This window comes from Sus scrofa, chromosome 6, assembly GCF_054392235.1.
Source record: "Sus scrofa isolate SSC_HxYL_T2T_F1_AM1 chromosome 6, Sscrofa_HxYL_maternal_Yorkshire_Landrace_v2.0, whole genome shotgun sequence".
Lineage (NCBI taxonomy): Eukaryota > Metazoa > Chordata > Mammalia > Artiodactyla > Suidae > Sus > Sus scrofa.
In genome coordinates this window covers 53,307,745-53,332,614 of record NC_139388.1, presented here as the reverse complement: position 1 = coordinate 53,332,614, position 24,870 = coordinate 53,307,745, and the positions used below count along the sequence as shown (strand labels likewise).

General features: G+C 51.8%; 1 protein-coding gene across 3 annotated transcripts in view; it reads right to left on the bottom strand.

Annotated features, from left to right (window-relative positions):
* Nucleotides 1-491: 491 nt before the first annotated feature.
* AXL (AXL receptor tyrosine kinase) overlaps nucleotides 492-24,870 on the bottom strand; it is a 32,275-nt gene continuing 7,896 nt past the window's right edge. Inside the window, 15 exon segments of one of the 3 annotated variants that reach the window (NM_001128458.1) lie at nucleotides 492-2,322; nucleotides 5,073-5,209; nucleotides 5,725-5,884; nucleotides 9,563-9,672; nucleotides 10,403-10,524; nucleotides 10,901-10,993; nucleotides 12,698-12,775; nucleotides 12,961-13,056; nucleotides 15,935-16,026; nucleotides 16,297-16,429; nucleotides 18,266-18,292; nucleotides 18,507-18,657; nucleotides 19,318-19,457; nucleotides 19,767-19,977; nucleotides 24,640-24,755. In NM_001128458.1, coding sequence (NP_001121930.1) covers nucleotides 1,971-2,322; nucleotides 5,073-5,209; nucleotides 5,725-5,884; nucleotides 9,563-9,672; nucleotides 10,403-10,524; nucleotides 10,901-10,993; nucleotides 12,698-12,775; nucleotides 12,961-13,056; nucleotides 15,935-16,026; nucleotides 16,297-16,429; nucleotides 18,266-18,292; nucleotides 18,507-18,657; nucleotides 19,318-19,457; nucleotides 19,767-19,977; nucleotides 24,640-24,755 — 2,018 coding nt within the window. In that variant the 3' untranslated portion in view covers nucleotides 492-1,970. 3 annotated transcript variants of the gene reach the window in all.

The window sequence follows — 24,870 nt, the reverse complement described above, 5'->3', positions numbered from 1 at the left end:
GTGCCTGTGTTTGTAAGTGAATCTGAACGCTTGGATCTGTGAGTTCCCTGTACATACGCTATATGTCTGAATATTTGTGTCACTTTATAGTGTTTTTATCTGTGTTATTCTAGTTTCTTCCTATTCCTGGTGATTACCTGCCTGTGCATGTTTGTAAGTATGTCTGTATTTGTGTAATTTTGTGTAACTCTGTGTCTGAATTTGTGTCTCAGTATTTGTGACCAGGTGTACTTGGGTATATCCATTAATTCACGTGGCTGTTACTTTGGGGTGGGGGAGGGTCCCTGTGCTCCTGTGCTTATCTATATGTCTCTTACTCACTAGGGGTTTCAGAGAGTCTGTTTTTCTTGCTTGTCCTTCTGTCTATGTATATATGTTCTTTTCTCTTTAATGAAGGGAGAACTCCAAGACCCCACCAACCCTCCTTTTTACTGATAGGGAAACTGAGATGACAGGGAGAGGGGCTGAGTGGAGACAAGAGGAGGCAGAAGCACGGTTACAAAATTTTATGTGATCTGAGCCCCTCCGGAGGTGCCAGAGTCCATACTCTGTTCAGGGGGCATGAGGGACTGGCTCAGGGGGGGCAGCATGGCCCAAAAGGAGGGAGATTGTCCTCTGAGGAAAAGAGGCAACCCTAATGCATTGCACAGGTTTGAGGGGGCATGCCCCCACAAGAGGAAACAGAGGTGGCTAAGAAGGGAAGGGTCACACAGGCTAATTCTGTAAGGTTACCTTGGAATTCTAGACCTGTAGACCTTAAGAAACTTACCACATGTGAATCTTAGAACTCTAGTGCCTAGAACCTTAAGATTTAGAACTGTGACTTCTTGGACCCTTAACTAAAGTCCTAGAAAGACAGGATGCAGCACAGAACTTGAAGGTGTCCAAAGTTAGAAATGATTAAAACTTAGGCCTCTGGATAGTCACCACCAACTGTAGAGCCTTATACCACAGATGCTAAGGGATCCAGAATCTTGGACCAACAAAATCTAGAGTGCCTTGGAACACAGAACAGAACAACATTAGAATCTTAGAGTTTAATAATCTAGAATCTTGAAGCATATGATCTGGAATCTTTGACATAGAGAATCTAGGTTCTTAGACTAAGTCTTAGAATATCACATCTAGAACATTAGACCTTAGAACCTCCATCTTTAGACTCTTAAAACTTTTGCACTGCAGATTCTAGAATCTTAGATCTTTAGGATCCAGAATATCATAACAAAAGTTTTGAGGATCATAAAGCCATGGAACCTTTAATTGACCATCATTAGAATCTTAAAACTTGAGAAGATCAGATCTTGAAGGCTTATGATCTAGAGTCTTATAGCCAGAGAATTTGTACTCTGAGAGGCTCAGAACATCAAATGATAGAACTTTAGGCCTTAGAACCTCCGTGTCTGGAACTGTAGAATTTTTAGAATTATAGAATCTAGAATCTTATACCCTAAGGACTCAGAACCCTAGAAAAATAAAATCTAGAATTATAGAGCCTTAGATCCTGGAATTAGAATCTTAGAGCTTTGGAACCTAAAATCTTGCAGGCTTTATCCAGAATCTTAGAACCAGAAAAATCTAGAGCCATAGAAGCTCAGAGCCTTAGAAGATAGGCCTTAGAACTTCCATGTCTAGAACCTTAGCATTTTAGAATTAGAGACTTTGGAATTTCAGGCCCTTAGAACCAAAGACTCATCTTTGAAACTTAGAACCTCTCAATCTAGACTCTTTACAGCTTAGAATCTAGAACCTTGGAATGTTCGAACTGGGAGGATCCTTAAGGTTTGCAGTCCAATCCCTTCCTTTGACACACAGGGACACTAAGGTGTGGAAAAGGGGGAGGGCCTGTCTGGGATGGAGTAGGAAGAGGGGGCTATGGTTGGAGGTAAGGCCTGGAGTGGGAGAGTCAGGGGGTTCCCCTGTGGCAGTGCCTAGCTTGGGTCCTGAGAAGGAGTTCCAGGTGGAAGTTTGTCTCAGGCGCCATCCTCCTGCCCTGGGGATGCTGGGGAGCTCCTGTCAGCAGGCAGGGTGGGGCCAGGGGCTGTAGACGGGCAGAGGACATAGCGTCCAGCAGGATGGACCTCAGCAGCAGTGAGGCAGCTGCAGGAATCCTTGGGGTCAGGCTGGGTTGGGGGGTCAGCTCCTCCAGCAGCTCCAAGTGGTTCCGGATGACCCCCACCCTCATCCATGTTGACATAGAGGATTTCGTCGGGCTCCTGGGCGGGAGGCAGGGCCTTCAGCGTGTTCTCCAGATCTTCCCGCAGCTCTGCAAAGCTTGGCCGGTCCCGGGGGTTTAGCTCCCAGCATCGCGACATCAGGGCATACCTAAGGCAGCGAAACGAAGGGTGGGAGATGGAGCAGGGGCTCAGAAGGGGAGCATCTTGGGGACTTGGGAGCATTTCAGGACACTCGGGCGACTGCGGGCATTTCATGGGAGTGGAGGGAACGGCAGCAGTTTGGGAGCATCTGTGGGGATTTGAGAATTCTCAAGAGTTCCTGAGGGTGGTCCTGGGACTGACACTCAGGAGGTGGGAAAAGCCTTGGGAAACCTCTCTGGATGTGGGGGAATGTTGTAGTGTGGCTCCGCTAGAGCAGAGCTTCCCAGTCAGGCTCCCACAACAGACTCTGGCCGCAAAGCTTTGCAGGCTGTGTTGGTTTAAAACATGTCCTCGGAGTTCCCACTGTGGCTTGGTGGGTTAAGAATCTGACTAGTAACCATGAGGATGCAGGTTCAATCCCTGGCCTCCCTCAGTAGGTTAGGGATCTGGCGCTGCTGAGAGCCATGGTGTAGGTCATAGATGTGGCACGGATCCCGTGTCGCTGTGGCCGTGACGTAGGCCAGGAGCTGTAGCTCCGATTCAGCCCCTAGCCTGGGAACTTCCATATGCCACAGGTGTGGCCCTAAAAATAAATAAATAAAAATAAACTATGTCTTCACATTCTTTGACATGCCTCTGTGCAAAAGATGAAGCCTAACTTCCCTCCCCTGGAGCATGGGCAGGATTTAGTCACGCCTGCAGTGATGGTGTGTGTGACTTCTGAGACTAGGTTGAAAAGGTGTAATGGATTCCTCCTTGTTCTTTCTCTTGGGGTGTCCATCTGGGGGAGGGCAGCTGCCATGTCATGAGAAAACCTGAACAGAACTATGGAGGGGTCCACGTGGCACAAAACAGACCTCCTGGCACAGCCATGTGAGGAAGGCACCTTGAAAACCATCTTCCAGTCCCAACCTTCAGATGGCTGCAGCCCCAGCTCTTGACTGTACCCGCATTAGAAACCCTGATCCAGAGTCACCCTGCTAAGCTGTTCCCAGACTCCTGACTTTCATTTTTATTTTTATTTATTTATTTTTTGTCTTTTTGCCATTTCTTGGGCCGCTCCCGCGGCATATGGAGGTTCCCAGGCTAGGGGTCTAATCGGAGCCATAGCCACCAGCCTACGCCAGAGCCACAGCAACGCGGGATCCGAGCCGCGTCTGCAACCTACACCACAGCTCACGGCAACGCCGGATCTTTAACCCACTGAGCAAGGGCAGGGATCGAACCCGCAACCTCATGGTTCCTAGTCAGATTCGTTAACCACTGCGCCACCACGGGAACTCCCCAGACTCCTGACTTTCAGAAACCATGTGAGGTAATTAACGCTTGTGGTTTTAAGCTGCTGGATTTAGGGGTGTAGATAACATATACCAGCTATGCAGCCTTTAGCAAAGGATTTACCCTTTATGTGGGCCTCAGTGACGTCATCTGCATACGGGAATGCCAATGATGCCAAGCTACCTCATACAGTTGTAGTAAGGGTCAAATGAGTTAACTCATGCAAAGCATCTAAAACAGTGTCTCCTAGGAGTGGCACAGCGGGTTAAGAATCTGGTGGTGTAACTGCAGCGGCTCGGGTCACTGCTGTGGCACGGGTTGGATCCCTGGCCCAGGAACTTCCCCATGCCGCAAGTGTGACCAAAAAATAAAATTTTTGGAGACCCAAGGAGGACCTGCCGAGTCTGAAGCCCCAGGCTGTCCCCTCCCGACCCAAGTAACATCTCTTTACTCCCAAAGTGCTCGTCTCTGTGTGTTTCATGAGATGGCGAAGTTTGCTAAGCACCATCCTAAAGGATTCTGGGAACATCTCAGAGGAGACCTGAGGGTTTGGAGAAGCTCATTATAAGGGTTTTGCAGAGGAACCTGGGTGTAGAAGAGCACGTGGGGAGTATGTGTGCAGAGGAATCTGGGAGGAATTAGAACTTTGGGGGAGTGGAGATCTCAGAGGTGGGACTCCCAGCTAAGGTGCTGTAGTTTTGTTTTGTTTTTTCCTTTTCAGGGCCGCACTTGTGGCATATGGAAGTTCCCAGGCTAGGGGTCGAATCAAAGCCCACAGCCACAGCAACACCAGATCCAAGCCTCATCTGCAACCTACACCACAGCTCACGGCAACACCGGATCCTTAATCCACTGAGCGAGGACAGGGATCGAACCCTTGTCCTCATGGATACCAGTCAGATTCGTTTCCACTGAACCAGGACAAGAACTCCTGTAGTTTTTTTTGATTGTTTGTTTTTTCCTTTTTAGGGCCGTGCTTGCGGCATATGGAAGTTCCCAGGCTAGGGGTCAAAACGGAGCTGTAGCTGCTGGCCTACACCACAGCCATAGCAATGCAGGATCCGAGCCGCGTCTGCAACCTACACCACAGCTCACGGCCTTGCTGGACCCTTTAACCCACTGGGCGAGGCCAGGGATCGAACCTAGGTCCTCGTAGATCCAAGTCGGGTTTGGTACCACTGAGCCACAACGGGAACTCCCAAAGGTTCTGTAGTTATTCACAGTCTCGGATACCTGGCACCTGGGTTGGGGTGGGGCACACACAAAGCAAAGGAGGGAAGGGCACCTTTTGCTAATTTGTACCTCATGGGCTAGCAGTGATCTTGTGGAGCAGTGGTGAGGGGGCAGGAGGTGTTCCTCGGGTCTGAGGGACCCTGTGCGGGTTTTGGAGGGCCCTGGCTATGTCAAGGTCTTGTGGGCTGCTCAGGGTTTTGGAGTGAAATCTGAGATTGGCAGGGAGGGGGTCCCAAGGGTCCTCACAGTCCATCCAGACAGTCCACAGGCTGCTTCAGGCGGTTTCCCTGGCGCAGGTAGTCATAAATCTCGCTGTTCTCCACTCCTGGATATGGGGTTTGACCTCGTGTGGCAATCTCCCACATTGTCACCCCAAAGGACCACTGTTGGGGCAGAGGGGAGAGGATTAGAGGGTCTCTCCTGCACAAAGACAGCCCCACCCAACATGGGTACACCCACACTCAATGGGTGGACACAGCTATCTCTGTGGCTGCATCACAGCTGTTAACAGAAACACTTTGATACAAGCACACCCTCATGGGGGCAATGAGCGTGCATACATAGACCTGTTCACGCATGCACACATTTACACACTCCGTGGACACGTCGTCTCGTGTTGCCTTGCATACCCTGGCTATACAGGTGTACACATACCTACCACTGGCTCTCCCAACCGAAACTGCCCACTCAGCCCAGGTATCAAGCTGCCACCATGCACACGCGAGCCCGAGCACACCTTGGCACGTTCACAGATACCCACTGTTCACAGATACCCACAGTCCCCGTGGGTGGGCCCTGTAAGGGAATCCCTTGCGTCCCCATGAGCCTGGATGTTGTGTGAGATGATCAGGCCACTCCCCCCACCCCTGCTCCCCACTCCTGCCAGAGGTGCACGTACCACGTCGCTCTTGCTGGTGTAGACGCGGTCAGCCAGGCTCTCGATGGCGATCCACTTGACTGGCATCTTGGCAATGCGTCCCTGGCGGTAGTAGTCCCCGTTATAGATCTTCTTCGAAAGCCCAAAGTCGGCCACACACACCGACATGTTCTCGTTCAGCCTGCCCAGATTGGGGAGAGGAATGCTGTCATGGCATTGGCTGCCTCCGCCAGGAAGCCTGCCCTCACGCTCAGACACGTCCCTGTCTTCTGCCCCCTCGCAGTCCTGCTTTGGGGGCGGGAGGTGGGGGAACCTGTCTCTCTTCTTGCTCCAGACCGTGTTACTTCTTGCACCCTCTGTAAAATGAGGTCAGAAAAGGGTCTGCCTCGGGCTCTCCCAGCTCTGAATACTGGTCAGATTCCTTTCCTCTGAGCCAGGATGAGAACTCTGGTGGTGGTTTTTTTTTTTTTTTTTTTTTTTTTTTTTTTTTTTTTTAGGGCCACACCCTGGGCATATCTAAGTTCTCAAGCTAGGAGTTGAATCAGAGCTGCAGCTGCTGGCCTACACCTCAGCTATAGCAACGCGGGATCTGAGCCGAGTCTGTGACCTACACCACAGCTCATGGCAACACCGGATCCTTAACCCACTCAGCAGGACCAGGGATCAAACCTGCAACCTCATGGATACTAGTAGGTTCGCTACTGCTGGCCACAACGGGAACTCCTTAAACTGCTTTTATGAAGTGTGCTAAATATACAGAAACATGCCCAAATCTTAAAGGAAGAGTTCACTGAATGTTCACAAACATACCCATACAACCAGAATGCAGATTAAGAAACACAGAGTTCCCACCATGGCTCAGTGGTTAAGGAATCTGACTAGCATCCAGGAGGACGTGGGTTCAATTCCTGGCCTTGCTCAGCGGGTTAAGGATCCGGCGTTGATGTGAGCTGTGGTGTAGGTTGAAGACTTGGCTCGGATCCTGCTTTGCTCTGGCTGTGGTGTCGGCCGGCAGCTGTAGCTCTGATTGGACCCCTAGTCTGGGAACTTCCATATGCTGCAGGTGTGGCCCTAAAAACAAACAAACCAAAAAAAAAAAACAAAAAAAAAAAACAGAACATCATAAGACATCTATACAACGGAATGCCACACCGCAAAGAATAAGAACTACTAATATATACGACAACATGCACTAATCTCGAAAACATCACACTGAGTGAAAGAAGCCAGATACAAAGGAGTCAAAATCGCATGATTCCATGTGAATGACATTTAGGTGACAGAAGTTGATAGTGACAGCAATCCAGAATAGTAGTTACCCCTTGGGGGCAGTGGCTGGGAAAGGCAGGAGAGAGACTGCTAGGGCCTAGGAATGTTCTTTCTTTTTAAAATTTTATTTTATTTTATTTTTTGGCCACAATGGAAGTATGTGGAAGTTCCCGGGTCAGGGATTGAACCCGCACCACAGCAGCAACCCAAGCCACTGCAGTGATAATGCCGGATCCCCTTAATCTACTGCACCTCCAGGGAACTCCCTAGACAAAGATATTTTTAAATATGAAAGAGAAAGAAATATCACCAGTCCTTCCTTCCCATATTACCCCTCCAAGTGTAACTACAATCCTTATTTTTAACAGTGTGGGTTACTTGTGGGTTGTGCTTGTTTTTGTGCTTTATGTAAACAGAAGACTCCTGATTCTTGCACCTGAGATTCTATTATTATTATTATTATTGTTTTTGCTTTTCAGGGCTGCATCCATGGCAAATGGAAATTCCCAGGCTAGGGGTCCAATCAGAACTGCAGCTTCGGGCCTACGCCACAGCCACATAGGATCCTGGACCCAATGAACGAGGCCAGGGATTGAACCCACATCCTCATGGATACTAGCCGAATTCGTTACTGCTGAGCTACAACAGGAACTCTTGGGATTCTATTTTTTTAAGCATTGAGAATTTCTACCAAGGGTGCTGGACTTGGGCGTTGGGGGGAGATGGGTCATGTTCAGACATCTAAGCTGGTGGCTGTGGAGCACACAGGAAGCTGGGGGAAGTGGCCACTTGCCACCCGGTAAGGAAGTATTTTAACATTTTAAAACTTATCAAAAGGCGTGACAGGTGCGTAACAGCTGACTGCCCACTCTGATTCTCTCGGTGTTACTGGTACCTTGGGGGCTTGACGAGGATCAGCCCAAGTTATGGAAATAGAAGAACGTCCATTTTGACTGAGTCTATTCATGCCTTTAGACCTACCTTTCAGTTAACAGGAAATACAGGGGACAGAGGAAAAAGGCTAATGCCACCACAAGGAAACAGACACATCTTTTTTTGGGGGGGCCACGCCCACTTTTGCAGAAGTTCCTGGCCGCACCTGCAACCTCCGTCACAGCTTCAGCAACACTGGATCCTTAACCCAATCCTTGGGGCCGGGGATTGAACCCTTGATGCCCCGGAGACAATGCTGGATCCTTAACCCATTGTACCAGAGAACTCCCAGACACATCCGATACATGGGACATTTTCCAAGACAACTGGCCTGATGTCTTCCAAAAGAATATGCCACAGAAATGTACAAAGGTAGTGGTGGGAGGGGGCTATTCTAGACTAAAAGAGACCAAATGAGTGTAACAATCAAAAGCAATGTGGGAACTTTGGGTACGTCCTGGTTTGGGGGGTGGGGGAAGCCCTAAAGGACATTTTGGAGGAGAATTGGAAGAATTTTTTTTTTTGTCTTTTTGTCTTTTTTGGGGGGGGTGCTGCACCCACGGCACATGGCGGTTCTCAGGCTAGGGGTCTAATCAGAGCTATAGCTGCTGGCCTATGCCATGGTCATAGCAACACCAGATCCGAGCCGTGTCTGCGACCTACATCACAGCTCCCGGCAACGCCGGATCCTTAACCCACTGAGCGAGGCCAGGGATCGAATCTGCAACCTCATGGTTCCTAGATGGATTCATTTCTGCTGTGCCACAATAGGAACTCCCTGGAGGAATCTGAATACGGATTGGATAGTGGGTTATGTTACAGAATGACTGTTCATCATCTTAGGTGTGATAGCAGAATTGGGATTATTTAGGCCTAAGTCCTTATTTTAGGAGATGCCTGTTGAGGATTTAGGGGTGGAATGTCACCATCTCAGCCACCTACTTTCAAATGGTTGAGGGAAGGGAGAAAAGGAGGAAAGAGGAGCAATGCGGCAAAATCTCAACAAGGAGGGGATGTGGGTGTTCGTCGTACAACTTGTTCAACTTTCCTGTGGATTTGGAATTTTTCAAAATAAAGAGTTGCCGGGTTGGGGGGGGAAGCGGGTGGGAAATAAAGCCCTTTCCATACTCCCGAGAGCTGTGAACATTAACATGTCTTCTAGAAGATTCTCTGATTCTCTAGCTCCAATTTCTGAGTCCAACATTGTAATAAGACTAATATTCTAAGACAGTACACACACACACACACACACACACACACACACACACACACACAGCCCTCCCCTTAGCCCTGGTTCTGGCCTATTTTCTGCTCGTCCGCTGGCAGACGGGGCCCCTCACAAGGGTAGCCCCAGGCAAGACACTTAGCGTGGAGGGGGACGAAGATGACGCTTCTGTGTCATCACCCTCATGGGTCGCCTGTGCCCTTTTGCTCACCTCATGCTACCCACCAGGTCCACCCCATCTCCTCTTCTCTTCACAGCCCCATACTCCTTTGGGATCTCAGTTCAGGGCCCACCTCCTCCAAAAAAGCCTCCCCTGAGCTCCTTGCTGACCTCGCTCTTCCACTCCTGAGTTCAGCCATGCCCGAAGGGTGTGTGCGTCTTGTGGCAGGTGTTCCCTGAAGGAGGGGGACTCCCGGAGGGCTGGACACTCACATGCAGTTCCTGGCAGCCAGGTCCCGGTGTATGAACCTCTTGGTACTCAGATACTCCATGCCACTGGCGATGTCTGCCATGAACTTCACCAGCATCTGAGTGGGCAGGAACTGGGGGGCCAGGGCAGGAGGGAGCAGCGGTCAGCAGAGGCCCCCACAGCCATCCTCCCTCCCTCCCTTCCTGCGTGGGCCTGGCTCTGGCCCGCAGTGGTTTCCTCTGGCTCTGCGAATTAAGTCCAACGCCTTTCCAACACGGCCGTTTATCATCCCTCCCCCTTCCTCTCCATCTTGATCTCCTACTGTTCTTGTCCTCGTTATACACCTTTCTGGCTTTTTGTTTTGTTTTGTTTTAAATGCAGAAATGTCTGGGCTAGGGATCAAACCTGTGCCATAGCAGTGACCCGAGCCACAGCAGTGACGCTTGATCCTTAACCTGCTGGGCCGCCAGGAAACCCCCTCTCTGGTCTTTAAACAAGCCAGGCTTGTTCCCACCTCTGCACCTTTGCACATGCTGTGCCCTCTGCTGGGACCACGTCCTCTCAGATTCCTCACCTCCCAGGACCTGGCTCCTCCTTCAAGGTGCCTCCGCCATGAGATCTTCCCCGTTCGCCCAAATTCATTGCCCTGCCTCCCTGTCACTCATCCTACTCTTTCCTTCCTAGCACTTAAATTATCTTTCTTATCTATTTGTTAACTTGTGTATTGCCTGGTCTCCCCACGGGCAGATAGCCCCATGAAAACAAGCTCTTTGTCACCACGGCCTTCCCTGTGTCTGAGCAGCACTGGGTACCTAGTAGGTGCTCAATTAATACCTATGGTCCAGACCCTCAAAAGCACTCACCACTGGCTGGTCCCCGAGCCGGGAATAAAGAAGGAAACTGTGTAGGTCTCCGTGTTTCATGAAGGGTAAGATGACCACAGGGGCCGGGAAGCCCTCTCGTTCGGAACCCTGGAAACAGACGCCTGCGTCCCCCCAGGCAGCCCTGTCACTCTCACCCTCTGCCACCTCTGTCTCTCCCTCCCCCTCAAATCTGGCCTCCAAAGTGTTGAGGGGCGGGGGTAGTGGCGGCAAGAGCCAAGCTTCAGAGAAGCCATTTCCAGCACTGTTCCCAGGGATGCTTCCTTAGCCCTCCTGGGGACCTCAGCTATTTCTGGGAAAGGTCAGAGGTCACATTCCAAGCCAAGGGAGAGAGGAAGGGGGGAGCTGGCCGGCTGCAGGGATTGGGTGGGGCAGAAGGAAGCCTGGAGGTGTGATCTTCCCAGGGCCTGAGGGAGGGGTCTTCCCTCTGGTGTGGTCTCCACGGGCCCAGCAGACCCAGGAAGTCTGCCCCCCACTCACCGATGAGCCTCATGACGTTGGGGTGGTCGAATTCCTTCATGCAGACGGCTTCGCTCAGGAAATCTTCCAGCTCCGACCTTGTGCAGATGGCAACTTGGGGGAGAGAGGAAGATGGATGAGGAGCAGGGAGAGGGGAAGGAGGACTCTTTCCCTCCTCCCCTTCCTCTTCATCAGCAGCAGCAGTCCCCCGGCCAGGGGTCGAACCCAAGCACAGCAGTGACAATGCCAAATCCACCACCAGGGAGCTCTCATCATCGTCTTCATCAAACTCGATTAGTAAGTACCAGGTGTACCAGCACTGTACATATATCAACTCATTTAATCCTTTAAGGGGCTTCTAGTATTTTCCCCACTTTATTATTTTTATTTTTTATTTTTAGCCACCTCGTGGCATATGGAGTTCCTGGGCCAGGGATCTGAGCCACAGTTGCAACCTCTGCCACAGCAATGCCAGATCTTTCAACCTACTGTGTCCTGGTGCTGCAGAGATGCCACTGATCCTGTTGTGCCACAGTGGGAACTCCTATTTTCCACACCTTAAAGATGGGGAAAAAGGAGTTCCCTGGTGGCATAGTGGTTAAGGATCCAGTGGAGCCATTGTTTGTTTCAGGTCACTGCTGTGGCAAAAGGTTTGATCCCTGGCTGGGGAGCTTCTGCATGCTACAGGTGTGGCCAAAAAAATTTTTTTGTCATTTGTCTTTTTAGGGCCGTACCTGTGGCCTATGGAGGTTCCTAGGTTAGGGGTCGAATAGCTGTAGCTGCCAGCTTACACCACAGCCACAGCAACCACAGCCACAGCAACGACAGATGTGAGCCCCGTCAGTGACCTACACCACAGCTCACAGCAACGCCAGATCCTTAACCACTGAGCGGAGCCAGGGATCGAACCCACATCCTCATAGATACTAGTCAGGTTCATTAACCACTGAGCCATGATGGGAACTCCAAAAAAAATCTTTCTTTTAAGATTTAAAGATGGGGAAATGAGGGCACAGAGTGGTAAAGGAACCTTCCTAAAGGCACACTTCACAGCTTGCAAGAGGACTAGGCGGAGTTCAAACCCTGGGCGGTCTGGCTCCTGGGTCCACACTAGGCTGCTTCCCGGCCCACTCCCAGGAGCCCTGGGGATCCATATGACGGTCCCCGTTTTACAACTTGGGACACTGGCTCTTAGGGGCAAAGTGACTTGCCCAACGTCCCACCCCCAGCTGGAGAACACAACCCGGTGTATAAGGAGGCATCCGATAACGAATGAGTACGCGGCTGATGACTCTCCAACCCAAGTTTTAGCCCCTGTGATCCCTCACCTCCAGCCACAACCTGACCCCTGTGCTTCAACCCTGTGAAGGGATGCCCTTGGCCCTGTACTTCCTGTGCTGTGCCGCGGCTGTGTCTGCTTGGTGTTTCAAGCTCCCACAGGGAAGCCCCTAACTCTGTGGTTCCTAAATCCTACCAAGGAATTTGGCTATGGGCTCTGGTAACAAGACTTCCTCCCTCTGCCCTTCAGGCCTGGGAGTGGAAGTGACATACTGCCGCTGTGAATCTCCAGGTTGTCTCACCGCTCCCGGCTGTTCCTTCAGCCTCCCTACACCTGTGTACTGATCTCCCCATATTAACTCCTTCTATTGCAGGACCCTGCACGGACTCCACTTCCTGTCCGGAAACACTGAGGTTCTGTGCTTGGGCTAAATTGCTGTTCACTTTCCTGCTCTTCTGCCTCCTTGGGGGCATCGGGAAGGAGCCCGAGGTTAGGGGGCAGGGGATCCCGCACGTGTGCTCATGCATGTACAGACTCACTCTTCATCGTCTTCACGGCCACCTTGAGGATCGAGTCATCCTGATTGAGCTGGCCCTCCATCACAGCTCCAAACTCTCCTGGGGGGCGGGAGGGGGGGACAGGAGAGAGATGATGACCTCAGGGGGCCCTCCCGGGAGGCTGTATTTCCTGTGGTTGGGTGGGGTGGGGAGGTGAGGGGCTTCTTGGTTCAAGGAAATGTGTGTGTGTGTGTGTGTGTGTGTGTGTGTGTGTGTACGTGCATGCATGTGCTGGGGGGACTCACCTTCTCCCAGGGTTTTCCCCAGGGCCACCTTATGCCGGTCCACCATCACATCCCGCAGCTTCTCTTTCAGCTCTTCGCTGATGCCCAGGCTGTTCACTGCACAAGGGAAGGGTTAAACAGAGCCACTGAGCAGGGCTGACGTTTAGGCGACACTCGCCAACAGAGACGCAGGCAGGCCTCATTTCACTGCTCTCTGCTCTATTGCACTTTGCCAATACCGTGGTTTGTGCACATTGAACATTTGTGGCAACCGTGTGTTGACCAAGTCCATGGGTGCCATTTACAATGGCATTTGCTCACTTTGTGTCTCCATGTCACATTTTGGTAATTTTCAGTGTCACAAACCTTTGCATTATTGTTATGTTTGTTATGGTGACCTGTGATCGTGATTTTGATGTTTCTGCTGCAGTTCATGGAAGGCTCAGATGGTGCTTAGCATTTTTGGCAATAAAGCATTTTAAAATTAAGATATATAGGAGTTCCCGTGGTGGCTCAGTGGGTTAAGAACCTAACATAGTGTCCTTGAGGATCTGTCTTCCATCCCTGGCCTCCGTCCGTGGGTTAAGGGTCTGGCATTGCTGCAGCTGTGGCATAGGTTGCAGATGCAGCTGGGATCCGGTGTTGCTATGGCTGTGGTGTAGGCCTGCAGCTGAGGCCCTGCCTCAACTCCTAGCCTGGAAACTTACATATGGTGCAGGTGCACCATAAAATAAAAATTAAATTAAATTAATTTAAGATATGTACATTGTTTTAAAGTATATAGGCTATTGCACACTTAGTAGGCTACAGTATAGTGTAAAGGTAACTCTTACATGCACTGAGAAAACCCAAAATGCATGTGACGCAGTTTATTGCATTTTCCACTTCATCATAGCAGTCTGGAATCAGATGAATGTGACTAGGAACCATGAGGTTGTGGGTTTGATCCCTGGCCTTGCTCAGTGGGTTAAGGATCCAGCATGGCCGTGAGCTGCGGTGTAGGTCGCAGATGCGGCTCCGATCTGGCATTGCTGTGGCTGTGGCCAGCAGCTGTGGCTCCAATTCGACCCCTGGGCTGGGAACCTCCAAATGCCATGGGTGTGGCCCTAAAAACCAGGGAGGGGGGAAATAGACCATGACGTGTCCTATCGGGGTGGCGACTATCCTGACTTTTCTTTTTTTAAGTACAGATTAGTCTTCTCTGTTTGGGGATGTTGTAAACATCGAATCACATAATATGCTCCCCTTTGTGTCTGGCTTCTTTCACTTAACACCAAGTCTATGAGGGCGCTGTGATGTGGTGGTTGTGTGTAGTGGGCTTTATTCATTTTCACTGCTGGGCAGCAATCATTCTCCCACTACTGGCCTCAGGACCTCTTTACATCCTTGAAGTCACTGAGGATTGACAAGAGCTTTCTTTTGTGTGGGTTATCGATACACCAGTATTTACTGCATTCAAAATGAAAACGCATAGATTTTCAAAACACAAGAGTCCACAGCCCATGTTTCATCAATCACCAGTTAGTGATGACATCATCGTATGTTAGGAAGCCTCTGGAAAACTGCACAGAGCACTTTCGAGAGAAGGAGAGTGCCAAAGGGCAAATGATGTCTTTGGATTATTATGAAAATAGTTTTGACCTCGTGGACGCCCCCGCCACATCCCAGCAAAGGTCTTGGGGACCCCCGGGGACTCAGATCGCACTTTGAAAGCTGCTGCTGCTGCCTCTTATTCCATCTGATCGCTGTGACCTCCTCACTTCTCTTCAATAAATGTCTTTCCCAGCCCCTTCCGACATCTCCCTGGGGCCCTGGGAGTCTTCCCACTGTGTGCTAGGAAGGGACCTAACTCTGTCCCTTTTCTTTCTGGGTTTATTTCCCCAGCTAGAGAGAGAAAGTGATTGGACCGAGTGGCCAATCCTTAGCTGGGACCCTCCGTAACGCTCTAATCCTCTAACAGAGAGGCTATATGGTTTGCAGATGCTCTCTGGTTTCCCAGATCCCAAGGGTCTATTGCACAGAGCCTATTTTCTTTTTCTTTTTTGGCCACACCTGTGGCATTTGGAAATTCCCAGGCCAGTGACAATGCCAAGTCCTCAACTGCTAGGCCACCAGGGAACTCCCAGTGTGTAATATTTTAGGCCAAGATCTATTCTACCTCTCTCACATTCTGTAATTCCACGAGGCAGTTAGGAGAGAAACTGCCTGGGAGTTCCCATCGTGGCTCAGCAGAAACAAAAGTGACTAGTATCCATGAGGACACAGTTTTGATCCCCAGCCTCACCCCGTGGGTTAAGGATCCAGTGTCGCCAGGAGCTGTGGTGTGCGTCGCAGACGCATCTCGGATCTGGTGTTGCTGTGGCTCTGGCATAGACAGGAGGCTACAGCTCTGACTTGACCCTTAGCCTGAGAACCTCCATATGCCATGGGTGCGGCCCCAAAAACGACAAAAAAAAAAAAAAAAAAAAAAGAGAGAGAGAGAGAGAGAGAGAGAGAGAGAGAAACTGCCTGGGTATGAGTCCCAACTCTCCAATTTACAAGTTGTATGGTCTTGAGCAAGTTACTGAGCCGCTCAATGCCACAGCTTCCTCATCTGCGAAGCAGCAGGGGAGCGGGCACGTGCCTGCCTCCTTGGGCTGTTGTGAAGACTAAATGAAATGACCTGCACAGAGCACTTAGAAGAGCACCTGTCACGTAGGAAGGGTGAGGGTGGGCCATCGCCATCAAATTCTCCACTGTCATCATCATGACATTGCTCTAAGAGCTTACGGCTCTGCGTCTTGGCCTTTTGGAGATCTACTGGATCTAAGACGCTATCACTCTAAGGTTGCGTGGGGTTCCACTATTCTGTGGGTCTTGGGCTCTGTGGTTCTAACATCCTAGGATTCCAAGGCCTTCAGAATCTTATGGTTCGTGCCTCCGCAGAAGCCCAGCAGGCCCAAATCTCTATACTTCTTAGCCCAAACCAAGGCTAGGAGGCGTGGGGTTCACTTACAGGTGGCTTCAGTGGTCCGACGACTGTAGGACTTGCGAACACGATACCTGACCACCAGCTCGCCCCTCTCCACTGCGGGTTCGAACACCTCTCTGAGGGAGAGAGGAGGTGAGGGCAGGGCAGACCAATGCGGAAACTGCCTCCTTCTGGCAGCAGGGAGACGGCTCGCCACCCCAGCCCCCGCCCCGCCGCCCTCTCCTCCGCCGTTTGCTGAGCTCGTCTTGGACATCTGCCTTCCACTCGCACCCCGGCCCCTTGTCCTCAGCCTGATTCCTGGTAACCTCTCCTTCTGCACCACCTCCTTACGATCTCGCCACCTCCAGCCTCCCCATCCCAGTCCCTACCCGGCAGTTCTGACTCACCCATAGCGGGTCTCCTTCTTCCGCCGATGGACGAGGAACAGGGTCAGGATGAGGACACAGGCAGCGGCCACAACTGCTCCCAGAAGTACATACCACCAGGGCCACGAGAAGGCAGGGGCTGGGGGTTCACTCACTGTCAGGGGGTACGTGGGACAGGTCATGGTTGAGGTCTTGGTTCCAGCTCCCTGGGCCCCGAGGGGGTGGGGTTGGAGGGAGGCAGATGTGCATATATTTGATGAGGCAGGTGATAGGTGCCTTCCCACATCTGGGGAGGCTGGGCCGGGCTGGAAGGGGTGTGCGATGGATGTGGTATGAGTGTCTGTTACAGTATGAGTGTGACACTTTAGCACGAGTAGGTGAGTTAAGAGTGGGATGGATGGAGTTCCCACTGTGGTGAAATGGGTTAAGGACATGGCATTGCTGCAGCTGTGGCATAGGTCGCAACTGCGGCTCTGATTCAATCCCTGGCCCAGGAATTTCCATATGCCACGGGTGCCGCCAAAAAATAAAAAGAGAGACAGAGTGGGATGGATACTTGGGGAATGTGTGATAGCGTGGAAGGAGTGTGGGACGGGAGTGACAGCCTCGTGCAGGACAGGCTGTGAGTGTGCGAGGAGGGCTGAATGAGCCTGGGATGGTTGTGAGTAAATCTCAAGCAGTCTAGAGCTGTGCGATGACTGTGCAAGGAGGGTGGACTGGGGCATGGAAAACAGATGAGCAGGCAGAGAAGGCAGGCAGTGTGGGATGGGTGCCTGAGGTGTGTGCAATGAATGTGCAAGGAGTGAGGCTTGAGGGAAAATGGCCAAGGGATATTTTTGAGGGATGTGTCATGACGATGGAAGGGTTTTCATAAAGCGAGGGATGAGAGTGAAATAAATGTGCAAAGGGGTGTGCTGGGCAAAGGAGTGTGTGCAGAGTGCCAGAAGGGTGTGGGAGGAATGTGGGGTATGTGGGTATTCGAGGAGTAGTCCAGGAGTTTTAGACCCAAGGGGGAGCAGTGATTAGTAAGAACGTAACTTTGGTTTGAGACACAGGAAGGGAAGAGCAGGAGCATGGATGAATGGAAAGGGTGTGCAAAAAGGTAGGTGTGAGCGGGTGAGGAATGGAGGACGGCTGTGTGCTGAGTGTACCAAGAGTTTGGTGCAGTTAGCTACACAAAGGGGGCGTGGGCCAGGATTGCCTGGGAACAATGTGTAAGGAGTGTCGAAGGAGTGTGCAAGGAGAGTTGCAGCGGGTGGGGTGGTGTGGACTCCAAGTTTTTCACTGCTGGCAATGTGGGAGGTCTGTGTGTGAAGCGTGCAGTTTGTGAATGAGAATTGTGGGTGTATACTGCATTTGGGAGGCACATGTGAGGAATGAAGGCTCATCATGGAGTGAATGTGAAAGGAGGGTGGAATTAGTACGGAAGGGATATGCAAAGAGATGCAGGAAGGCATGTTAAGGAATATTTAAGGATTGTGGGCTGCATTACAAGAGGTGGGCTGTAGTAGTACAGGAGGGTACAATGGGTGCAGGAGGAATGTTGAGAATTGTTGGAGAAATATTCCAGAGGGACGGAGGTGAGGGGGATAACTCATCTGTCTGTCTATTTATCCATTCATCCATCCATCCATCCACCCACCCACCCACTCACTCATTCATTCATTCATCCTTCTACCCATCCATCTATCCATCCATCCATCCATCCATCCATCCATCCATCACCACTCATTCATTCATTTATCCATCTACCTATCCATTCATCCTATCCCATCCTGTCCCATCCATCTATCTACCACTCACTGAGTACCTACAATATGCAGGGCCATTCCAGGCACCTCCAGCAAGGACCACACAAATCCAAGAAGTAGAGGATGAGAGAGATGAGTTTGAGAAACATGAAACAGATGTGCAAAGGGTATACGTGGTGATGGAGTCCTCAGTGGACATTAAGAAAGGGGGAGAGAAGAGGGGGTGTGAAAGCCCTTACCCAGCTGGTGGATTGGCTGTCCTTGTCCTGTGAGGAGAAAGGACAGAGGGAGGACACGCTCAGAGAGGGTGAGACTGGTGAGACACAGGTGAGGGAGTGAGGCTCTCAGTGAGGTTCCAGGTAGGAACAGAGCCTAGACGGGGGTAACGCTAAAAGGTACAGGGAGCAGGTCACAGGCATCTGGGAGAGACAAGGTCCCTGGGGGCAGGTTGAAGGGGGCTGAGCACAGCTTTGGAGTTACCTGGGCGCCAGGGCTCCAGGGGCACAGGGAGGCTCCAGGGTCCATCCCCAGCGGCGGTGTAGGCTGCCACGCACACTGTCAGGTTGGGCACAGACCCATCCCCCCTCAGCTCCAGGGTCACCTCTCGCTTTAGCCCTACATCCATCAGCACCTAGGACATCCAGATGTGGTATCAGAACAGAGCCCCAGGTCCTCCCTCTTAAGACTTCACCCTCAGCCTCAACTGCCCATCTTTCTCAAAGACCCCTCATCTCCAGCCCCTCACCCCTCATCCTGTCCTCTCTTTTCCATTCTCCATCCCTACATCCACTAAAACATCAGCTCCGCCAGGACTGGGATTTGGTCATGTTCCCTGCCCTGTCCTCAAGTCCTAGCACCATGCATGGAACTCCAGGAGTTTTGCTGAAGAACTGAATTCTCATCTTTCCACCCTCATTGCTCCAACCCCCTCTAACTCCTCATCCTCTCTCCCACCCCCTCTCTCCACCCCAGGGGCGCCCCCGCTCACTCAGATAGCACCTTTGTGCAAATTAGGAAGAGGGACGCCTTCCTCAAGATGCTATGCAACTATCTGCTGTAAAAGCAGCACAGGGAGAATATGTCTGGTGAAATGCTTTGTGCGCAATTCATAAATAGCCACTCCCTAACCCTCTCCCCGACCCCTTCCACCGCCCGAGAATGTGCCCTCTTAAGCACAGTGTGACTGCGTCCTACCCAACCTGATCCACTGTCCGCGTCTGCTCTGCTATCTTTTCCTCCCCGCCTCCTTCCCCAACGGCCATTCTGCCCCAACCCAGCCAGCAGCACCCACCTCGGGGGTGTCCTGACCCCGATAGGCCAGTCGGTAGCCTAACAGGGTGCCCTGCAGGGGCGCCCTTGGCTCCTGCCAACGCACGAGGGCTTGGCTCCCATTCCGCATGGCACGAACATTCTCGGGAGGGCCCAGGGGCACTGGAGGACAGGGGAGAGGGGAAGCTGGCACCCCCACCTCCTCCTGACCCCGTCCCCTGCTGCCAGGAAGTAGAGACAGGGGACAAAGGGCATGGGGGCAACCCATGCAGGCTTCCCAAGAACAGAAGCACAGGAAAGAGGTCTGGGAGAGATGCCAGGAGGCCAGGCTGAGGAGTCAGGGACCGGGCGGGAAGGAACTTGAAGCTGCATGGGGTAAATGGGTGAGAAGAGATGCTGGGGGAGGGCCACTGATGTGCTCCCTTCAGCGGGGCAGCGAGGCACATCTCCCCGCCACCAGTCCCTTCTTACCTCCCTCGGGTGTCTCCACGGGAAGCCAGTGGGTCCAGGGGGAGGGGCCCTGGCTACTGACACACGCCACTCGGATGTGATAAGGGGTGTGAGGACGGAGGCTGCCCAGCCGGAGTCGGTGAGGTGGGACGGATGCTTGTAAGGTTAGGGGTTCTTCTGGGGGGTCTGGTTCTCCCAGCCAGGTGCCCACCCCATCGTCTGACAGCACAGCCTGGGGAGAAGGAAGGGGCGTGAGGACACGATGGACAAGCAGTTGCCCGAGGCAGTCACACAACTCTCAGCGGTGGTCCTGGTAGGATGACACAACTTTGCAAGGATGTGTGTGTGTGTGTGTGTGTGTGTGTGAGAGAGAGAGAGAGAGAGAGAGAGAGAGAGACAGCACATGTTAGTGCAACATGGGCACCTGCATTTACGAAGCAGGAGACCACCCAGCTGCATGATGTGGCTTTGTCATACTGGCAAAAGCCACCTCTGACAAGACTTTCCTTCTCTGAGCCTGGTTTCCTCATCTGGAAAATGGGGGCTTAGAGGAGCAAATGCCTGCCAGGACTGCTTAAAGATTAAATGCAGGGCAGTTGCAGGCGTTCCCACGGTGGCACAGCAGGTTAAGGATCCAGCATTGTCTCTGTGGCAGTGGGTGTTCAATTCCCCAGCCTGGCACAGTAAGTTAAGGATCCAGCATTGCTACAGCTGTGGCATAGGTCACAGCTGTGGCTCAGATTTGGTCCCTGGCCCAGGAACTTCCTTTTTTTTTTTTTTTGTCTTTTTAGGGCCGCACCCACGGCATATGGAGGTTTCCAAGCTAGGGGTTGAATTGGAGCTGTAGCTGCCGGCCTACGCCACAGCCACAGCAACATCAGATCCGGGCCACATCTGCGACCTACACCACAGCTCACGGCAATGCCGGATCCTTCACCCACTGAGTGAGGCCAGGAATCGAGCCTGCATCCTTATGGATGCTAGTCAGTTATCTTAACCACTGAACCATGACACGAACTCCAGGAACTTCCATTTTTTTTAGTGGATGCAGCCAAAAAAGATGTGGGGCAGTCGCAAAGTGAGTGGCAGGAGGTCAGCATTTGCAAAGTCAGGAGACCACCTAGCTGCACGACATGGCTTTGGCATCACTTGCAAAAGCCACAAACTCTGCACACCCCGCACAGCAGTACAGGTTGCTACATCCACCTGGTCCCCTCGGACTGGCACCATGAGAATGGCAGGGGCCTCAGCTTGGAAAACATCTGTCTAGTCCTTCCTCACAGAGCCACGAATCTGCCCCAGACATACAACCCAGAGCCACACAGCTCAGGAGTGCTGCCTCCACCCTGGAGAGCAATCAGGAGACCCAACCGTGCCGCACAGCGTTGGGAAGGAGTTTATTGCTAAGACTCTAAAGCCAGATTCCTGGGAGTTCCTGTTGTGGCTCAGTGGGTTATGAACCCGACTAGTATCTGTAAGGATGCAGGTTCAGTCCCTGGCCTCACTCAGTGGGTTAAGGATCCGGTGTTGCTATGAGCTGTGGTGTAGGTTGCAGAAGCGGTTTGGATCCCAAGTTGCTACACCTAGGGTGTAGGCCGGCAGCTGCTGCTCTGATTCAATCCCTAGGCTGGAACTTCCATATGCCACCCATGTGGCCCTAAAAAGCAGAAATAAAATAAAATAAATCCAGATTCCTTTGGGTCCAACTCTCGGCTTGGATATTATTTGCTGTGCGACTTAGAGTGAGTGTCTCTTTTTTTTTTTTTTTTTTGGTCTTTTTGTTGTTGTTGTTGTTGTTGTTGTTGCTATTTCTTGGGCCGCTCCCACGGCATATGGAGGTTCCCAGGCTAGGGGTTCAATCAGAGCTGTAGCCACCGGCCTACGCCAGAGCCACAGCAACGCGGGATCCGAGCTGTGTCTGCAACCTACACCACAGCTCACGGCAACACCGGATCGTTAACCCACTGAGCAAGGGCAGGGACCGAACCCGCAACCTCATGGTTCCTAGTCGGATTCATTAACCACTGCGCCACGACGGGAACTCCAGAGTGAGTGTCTCTTAACCTCTCTGGGTCTTGATTCCTGTCTCTGGAAAATGGGCTTCCAAAAATCCCTACCTGTCAAAGTGCAGGGTTTAGTGACACGATGCATGTAAAGTGGTTGGCACCGCTTGTCAACGCTAACATTTCTCGAGTTCCAGCTATGTCCCAAGCACCTGCTGAGCGCATCCCTTGGTGAGTTCACTGCCTTCTCACTACTACCCTGAGGGGTCAATTTCTTTTTGCATTCCCATTTAACAGATGAGGAAACCGACGCCCAGAGAGGTTCAGGAGCTTGTCCAAAGCCACATAGCCACCGCGTGGGGGAGATGACACTCCCACCAGGCCTGGGGAGGTGGCAAGCAGATGGCGGGTGGCAGGCCGGGGGGAGGTGGCCTCCACGCCTGCTCTCTGACCCACAGTGACGGATGAGAAGGGGAACCTCTGCTGGGACTAAGGGGACACGGGTGCAGACAGTCAGCCTCCCCCTGTCCACTTCTACTTCTCTTTTCCCCGGGCTGGCCATGACCCTCCCCCTTGAACTCTTAGCCCCCCGGACAGCAGGAAGTGAGACTGGAGAGGGAAGGGGGCTCACTTCTGCTTTCTCCAGAACACTGGATGGATGTGGGTTGGGGGTACAGCTGGTGTCTGACCTGGCATCTGAAGTCTGCCCAAATCAGCCCAGCTTCTGGGATTGAATTGGTTTTATCCTTTTTAACCACTGGGGAAGGCAGGTCACTTCCCCTCTCTGGGCCTCAGTTTGTTTTACAAAGGGGAAGATGAATAGCCACTACTCTCTAGGGTTACCATGACAAGTGAGTGAGGTTGTGTCCACCAGGGCAGGTAATTATAAGAAAGACAACTCATGTTTAATCAAGAACTGGCTCTAAGTGGTCTTTGAGGAGGCAAGGAGCATCCTTTGGTTTTGGAGAGATAGGGATTCAAAGCCCACCTCTGCCACTTCCTGGCTGTGACCTTGGGTAAGTTGTTTAATTACTCTGAGCCTTAGTTTCTTCATCTGGAAAATGGGTGTATCCATAGATGCTGCTTTACAAACACTCGAGGGGATAAAGCTTTGCGTAAAGCTGTAACAAAAGCCCAGCACAGAGTTCCTGTCGTGGCTCGGTGGGTTAAGAACCTGATTAACATCCATGAGGATGAAGGTTCGATCCCTGGCCTTGCTCAGTGGGTTAAGGATCCAGCGTTGCCATGAGCTGTGGTGTAGGTCGAAGACGCGATTCGGATCCTGTGCTGCTGTGGCTGTCACACAGCTCCGATTAGACCCCTAGCCTGGGAACCTCCATATGCTGCGGGGGCGGCCCTAAAAAGCAAAAAGCAAAAAAAAAAACAACCCAACATAGTTTCTGTGAGGATGCAGTTTCGACCATCCCTGGCCTTACTCACTGGGCTAAGGATCTGGCACTGCCGTGAGCTGTGGCATAGGTCATAGGTATGGCTCAGATCCAGTGTTGCTGTGGCTGTGGCATAGGCCAGCAGCTATGGCTCTGCTTTGACCTCTGGCCCAGGAACTTCCATATGACAAAGAAGAAGAAAAAACAAAAAACAAAGTCCAGCACATAGCTGGCACTCAGTGAAAGTTGGTCATTATTTATTTATTTTTCTTCTTTTTTGGCTGCCTGGAGGCTTATGGAAGTTTCCAGGCCAGGGACTGAATCTGAGTCACAGCTGCAACGTAGCTGCAGCTGCGGCAATGCCTGATCCTTAACCCATTGTGCCAGGCCGGGGATCGAACCTGAGTCCTGGGGCTGCAGAGACGCTGCCATTCCCATTTCGGGAACAGCAGAAGCTGGTCATTATTCATTATTGTCATCTCCCATCAAGGTGCTGTCCCATCCCCATTTAAACTCCCAGATCTCAGAGAACTTCAGGTCAGAACTGGATCTCATCTTCAGAGATGTGTGTGGCTTGTTTTACTTACTCTAGAGCAGAAAACTACAGTGCAGAAGGTGGGGTCCAGCTCATTTCAATTGTTGGATATTTTTCCGGCAATCATGGGGACCCAGTGGTGGCTGAGACAGCCTGGGCCTGCTCACCCCCAGAGCTCACAGTCCAGTGGAGGGACAGACACACCCCCAGACACTGACAACCCAGGGGGATCAGGGCTGGGATGGGGGAGCACAAGGCTGCGGGAACCCAGTGATGACAGAGATGGCTCTGGGCCCCACTGTCTCAGGGCTCCCATTCCTGCCAGACTTGATAGAACTGACACTAAAAAAGGAAAGCAGCTAAGTTTTTTTTTTTTTTTTTGTCTTTTTAGGGCCGCACATGTAACATATGCAGGTTCCCAGGCTAGGGGTCGAATAGGAGCTGTAGCTCCTGGCCTACACCACAGTCATAGCAACGTGGGATCTGAGCCACATCTGTGACCTACACCACAGCTCATGGCAACACCGGATCCTTAACCCCCTGAGTGAGGCCAGGGATCGAACTCACATCCTCATGGATCCTAGTCGGGTTTGTTACCACTGAGCCACAATGGAAACTCCGAAAGCAGCTAAGTTTATTACACGTTTCCAGAAAGTAATTTACGCTTGGTAATTGCACCTACTCACTAAATTCCCATAGCCAGGCTATCAGGTAGATATGAGCATTATACCCATTTTACAGATGAGAGAACTGAGACCAGGGCGGTTAAGTCACCTGCCCAAGCTCACACAGCCAGCAGCTGGTGGAGCCAGGATTTGAACCTAGGACACCTGGCTTAACCCAAGGCTCTACTCCCTCTCAACACATGAATGGCTGGGAAGGGCTGGTTTCTCTGGGAGAGGATGAGGGTTTGTGGCTGTGGGTGGAAAGACGGTGAGCTTGAGGCCAGCAAAGTCTGAGGGTCTCACCTGCAAAGTGCAGTGGGTGAGGGGGTAGATGCCGCTCAGGCCTGGGGTCCATGCCACCTCCAGCTCCGTCGCCTGGCTGGAAACCAGGTGGAGGTCCCGGGGCCGCTGGGGGAGCACTGTGGACAGAGGAGGGGACCAACTGACCCTTTGCCCAAAGCTCCCCATCCTGCCCTCTACCCCAGCTCTGACCTTTGACCCAAACCCCACACCCTCTGACACCCAGCTCCCCAA